Source organism: Calidris pugnax, unplaced genomic scaffold, assembly GCF_001431845.1.
Source record: "Calidris pugnax isolate Ruff unplaced genomic scaffold, ASM143184v1 scaffold88, whole genome shotgun sequence".
Classification (NCBI taxonomy): Eukaryota; Metazoa; Chordata; class Aves; order Charadriiformes; family Scolopacidae; genus Calidris; species Calidris pugnax.
This window is the reverse complement of record NW_015090849.1, coordinates 2,208,448-2,213,527: the sequence shown is the minus strand read 5'-3', so window position 1 is coordinate 2,213,527 and position 5,080 is coordinate 2,208,448. Positions and strand designations below refer to the sequence as shown.

Here is a 5,080-nt window from a genome sequence, read left to right as displayed (position 1 = left end):
GGGGGGGAATTTGGGCTAAAGCTGCAATAAAACAAATCGAGTCGATTTGAGCTCCATTAAGGTCACATTAGCGAGTGGCTTCGGGAGATAAGGGCTGATAAGGGGCTCAGACCACCAAGCTCCTGCCGGCCGAGGAGAGGAGGGGGGGGGACACACTGAGAGAGCCCCCACCAACCTGGCCCTGCCCACCGACAGCAGCTCTGAGCCCCACTTCCCTCCCAGTCTGTCCCAGTGCTGCCTCGGCGGGTGGGTGTTGAACTGGGAGAGCCCCCCCCTCCTCCCCAGGCAGGGCATGGAGTGGGGTCTGGGCCAGTTTGGGGAGTGGGACCGGGTCCTGGGAGCCCCATGGGGCAGTGGGGAGCCCCACTGGCCGTGGGGTGATGCTGGGCCTTATCTGAGCCCAGTGACCGGCGATTTCAATTAAAATTCCTGGCCGGCCTGAGGGGCTGGTGTTTGCTGATAGCCCTGACAGAGCTGAGCTCGTTTTTGTCTGGGTTGGGTCGGTGTCTCCGGCACCACCGAAATAGCCAAACCGGGCTGGTAGGGCAGGCTGAATAAATAAACTTCCCAAAAAGCAGGCGAGGAAGTGAGGGGCTGCAACAGGAGGGAAAATAAATACAGTGGCTCGGGGAGAAACGTGCTCACAGCTCCCTAGGTTGGTCCTTATTTTTGTGGAATTCATGGGTTCATTCCTGGGTCCTATAATCTGTGTTTTTGGCTGTCTCCCCCTTCGTGCCCGTGGGATGTCCCTGCTCTCTGTGCTGCCTTATTTGCCAGTGGAAAGAAGGAATTGTGACCAGAAACATGGTGAGAAAACACTGAGCTCACCTTCCCCAGGAGGGGGGTGATGTGGGGCGATGCCATCGCCAACCCACAGCTCTGCCCTCCTTCAGCATCTGCAAAATCCCTTTGGTTGGGGGGGGGTAAAGCTCAGGCTGTTTCTCTTGGCCTGCCCTCCTTGGGGAGCACTCAACCCTCTGAGATGCCTTCAAGTTGTGCTGCACCTTGCTGTGGGCCTGATCCTGCTCTTTATACACTTTGTAGGAGAGTGAAATGTTGTAGTGTGGCTTTTTTGCATGCTGAAAGGGTACCCGAAGGGATTTTATTTTTTAGGGGGTTATTACACTTGCTGCCCAGAAGTTCTAATCACAGAATCACAGAATCTTCTAGGTTGGAAGGGACCTTAAAGATCATCTTGTCCAACCGTCAACCTAACACTGACAAAAATAGACACCCACACAACAAACAAGGAGCATCATCACTAAACCAGACCTCCCAGCACTACATCAACCCGGCTTTTGAACACCTCCAGGGATGGGGCCTCAACCCCCTCCCTGGGCAGCCCATTCCAAGGGCTGAGAACCCTTTCAGTGAAAATTTTTTCCTAATATCCAGCCTGAACCTCCCCTGGTGCAACTTGAGGCCGTTTCCTCTTGTCCTGTCGCCTGTGACTTGAGAGAAGAGACCGACCCCCATCTCTCTACACCCTCCTTTCAGGGAGTTGGAGAGAGCAATAAGGTCTCCCCTCAGCCTCCTCTTCTCCAGGCTGAAGAACCCTATGCAGGAACACCCCTGCAGCTCATTTAAAGCCTCCTGCCCACGCCAGCCACCACAATTTCCCCTTGGCAGCCCTTCCCCATGGTCCCGAAGGACAAGGTGAGCTCCTGCCATCCCATCCTCCGAATCCGGGGCTGTGCAAAAGCCCCTTCCCCGTCTGGCTGGATTCATTGCCACGTTTAAATGGCTTGTTTGGGACTCTGAAACGCCAAAAGGCGAGAGCAAACAGACAGTAACATTACACCTTGGCTTGTTGATGGCGGGAGGCAGCCGGCGCCAAGGTAAAATGCTTGGCTGGGATCGAGACGAGCAGGAAGGAATTGGGGTAAGTAGCTTTATCCGCCCCTAATGACTCGGTGCGGGCCAGATTAATGGAGAGGCTGGAGTTTGGCTCTGGGAGCTGCGGAGAGACGAGGGGCTGGGTGGGTCAAGATGGGGGAGAGAGAAGGAAAATGGACCTTAACACCAGGCAGTGGGGCAGGATGAGTGGGGCAGGATCAATGGGGCTGCTCCCCATCCCTGTGCCCCCACGTCCGCATCCAGCCCTCCCTCTGACACATCCAGAGGCTGGGATGAAGCTTGTAAATCATCTCCGGGGGCAATTCCCTGCCAAATCCCCCTGCCAGGTCTGCCCAGCCCCAGCCCCTCTCCCTGCCCCGTGCCCAGGAGCTTTCCCAGTGCCGGGAATGTCGGCACCCACCAGGGATGAGGCCCTTCCTGCGGTGCTGGGGCTGAACCTCATCCCTCAGCCACCACTTTTTTGGCAGCGAGAGGCCCCTGGGGGATTTCTGGGAAGAAGACTAAGAGGATCTATCACAAGTGATCATAAATCATCGGTTTCTCTTCTCTCTATTTTTTTTTTTTTGACTGGCAAGTTAATTTTATTACAACTCTCCCGGGGCATTACTCCTCTTTTTAACTAGGTTAGATGAAATCAGGAGAAAGTGGCTCCCAGCCGCCATCGGGTGTTTAAAACGGGAGGATTTCTGTGGCAGCAGCACCAGCCCAGCTCCCAAAGTATCTGATTTCTGGCAGAGATCGCCGGGACGCGTCAGGATCCCGATGCGACGTCGGATGAGCATCCGAGGAAACATAAATCTGCCAGCCAGGAGCACGGAGGGGCAGCCAGCCCCCCCTTTCTCCTGCCCTGCCAGGAGGTTTGGGTTTTAAAATGCTCAGAACCAGGGAATATAGGGATATAATAAGAATATAATAGGAATATAATAGGAATATAATGGGAATATAATGGAAATAATGAGTGAGGTGGGTGCATCGGGGGGGTTGCAAGCACAGAGCACGTGTAGAGACATCTCTCAGGAGTTTGCAAATGCTTTGGCGCAGCTGAAATTAAACTTAAAAAGGGTTTTCTGCAGCCTCTTCCTGTTTTCCCAGCTATTTTCTGTCCTTTTTCATCAGAAAAAGAGGAAAAGATGGAAGCGACGGCAGCGACTGAGCAGCAGGCGGGTGAGGGAAAGCAGATTTCCCCCTCCAAAGCTTTCTAATAAACATTAGAAGTTGGGGGGGGGGAGCAGAAAAATGTGCTTCTTTTCAGAATCCGTGGGATAAAAATAACTTTGGAACTTTTAGCAAGTTTTCATGGTGAATTCTCTTTGCTGGCTGCGGGAGGAAGGCCACATCTCCGGGGCGCTGGCAAGGACCTGGGCAGGGGGGGAGGACACCTCGATGTGACAAAGCACAGGTCAGATGGGGACAAGGCTGAATCACCAAAATTGGGCCAAACTCTCATCTCCTGCTCTTTATTTATATCTTTCCTCCCCCCCCATTTTAGCCAATTCTTTCCCTTTCCTGGGTGAGTACCAGGAAGATGGGGCCGGTCTTTTTTCAGTGGTGCCCAGGGACAGGACAAGAGGAAATGGGCACAAACTTGAAGATAAGAAGTTCCACCTCAACTTGAGGAGGAACTTCTTCACTTTGAGGGTGGCAGAGCCCTGGCAGAGGCTGCCCAGAGAGGTGGTGGGGTCTCTTTCTCTGGAGACATTCAAGCCCCCCCTGGACATGTTCCTGTGGGACCTGCTCTGGGTGGCCCTGCTCTGGGAGGGGGTTGGAGGAGATGATCTCCAGAGGTCCCTTCCAACCCCATATGATTCTATGATTTTTGAGACAAACCAGTGCTTCCCTGGTGTCCTGCTCCGCTCTTGGTTGCTCTGTTGGGCTGATTCTATGATTTTTGAGACAAACCAGTGCTTTCCTGGTGCCCTGCTCCGCTCTTGGTTGCTCTGTTGGGTTGGGGTTCACCACCTTTTTTTTTTTTTAAAAATCTATTATTTCTGGTTTTTTGGGGGACCTGTTGAAATCGGGGGGATTACATGGGGAGAGGGCCTGGGTGAAAGAGGGTTTTTTTTTATTTTATTTATTGTGCCAGAAGAAGTTGGGAATTGACTTAAAAACCCCTGTAGCAGAGCCCTGGCCCAAACCTTTAGGCAGCAGTGCCCTCTGCTTGGACACCAGAGATGTGCAGCTCCATTTCTCCCCAAAACTCCAAAGCAGAGCAGCGAAAAGGAGGGGAAAAACATCTCCCCCCCAACGCTGTCACAGAGGAGTGGGTCAGCGGTGGGTACGGGGGAGGAATTGTGGAGCTTTGGGGGTTTTGCTGTGTCACCCTCGGGAGATAAAAATACCGCTGGGCGTTAGGAGCGTCCTCGCCCGTCTTTTAAGTTATTTTTAAAATGGGATTATTTTGGTGAAGTGTCATGAATAATTCAGTAGCGTCCTCGCCCGTCTTTTAAGCAGGGGAGTTATTTTTAAAATGGGATTATTTCGGTGAAGAGTCATGAATAATTCAGCGTCTCCCCGTGCGGGCAGATGGAGGAAATCTGAACTGGGAAAAATTACATTCTGGGGACTTGTCTGTCGCTTTTCCTCAGGAGACAGCTGGAGGGAGCGTCCTCCCTCAAACCATGGGGGCTACCTGCCCCTTTCCTTGTGGATTCCTGTGATGAAGAGTCAGACCCCCTCCTGGTTTGCAGTGGGGAGATGGATTTCTACCCGTGTGGGGGTCACTGGGCTGGAGGGAGCGTCCTCCCTCAAACCATGGGGGCTACCTGCCCCTTTCCTTGTGGATTCCTGTGATGAAGAGTCAGACCCCCTCCTGGTTTGCAGTGGGGAGATGGATTTCTACCCGTGTGGGGGTCACTGGGGATGGTCCCTCTGGACTGGGCACTGGTGAGACCCCACCTCGAGTGTTGTGTTCAGTCCTGGGTCCCTCACTCCAAGAAGGACATTGAGGTGCTGGAGCGTGTCCAGAGGAGAGCCACCAAGCTGGGGAGGGGTCTGGAGAACAAGTCACACGAGGAGAGGCTGAGGGAACTGGGCATGTTTAGTTTGGAGAAGAGGAGGCTGAGGGGAGACCTCATTGCCCTCTACAACTCCCTGACAGGAGGGTGTAAAGAGGCGGGGGTTGGCCTCTTCTCCCAAGGGAATAATGACAGGAGCAGAGGAAATGGTCTGAAGTTGGGGCAGGGGAGGTTTAGATGAGATATTTGGAAGATTTACTTTACTCTGA

At 53.3% G+C, this 5,080-nt stretch overlaps 1 protein-coding gene across 1 annotated transcript in view; it reads right to left on the bottom strand.

The window, feature by feature from the left end:
• NKX2-6 (NK2 homeobox 6) overlaps window positions 1-2,519 on the bottom strand; it is a 5,276-nt gene extending 2,757 nt beyond the window's left edge. Inside the window, exon 1 of the mRNA XM_014943140.1 lies at window positions 2,465-2,519. Within this exon, the coding sequence (XP_014798626.1) occupies window positions 2,465-2,519 (55 nt within the window). The remainder of the gene's footprint in view (window positions 1-2,464) is intronic.
• Between the last annotated feature and the right edge of the window lie 2,561 nt (window positions 2,520-5,080).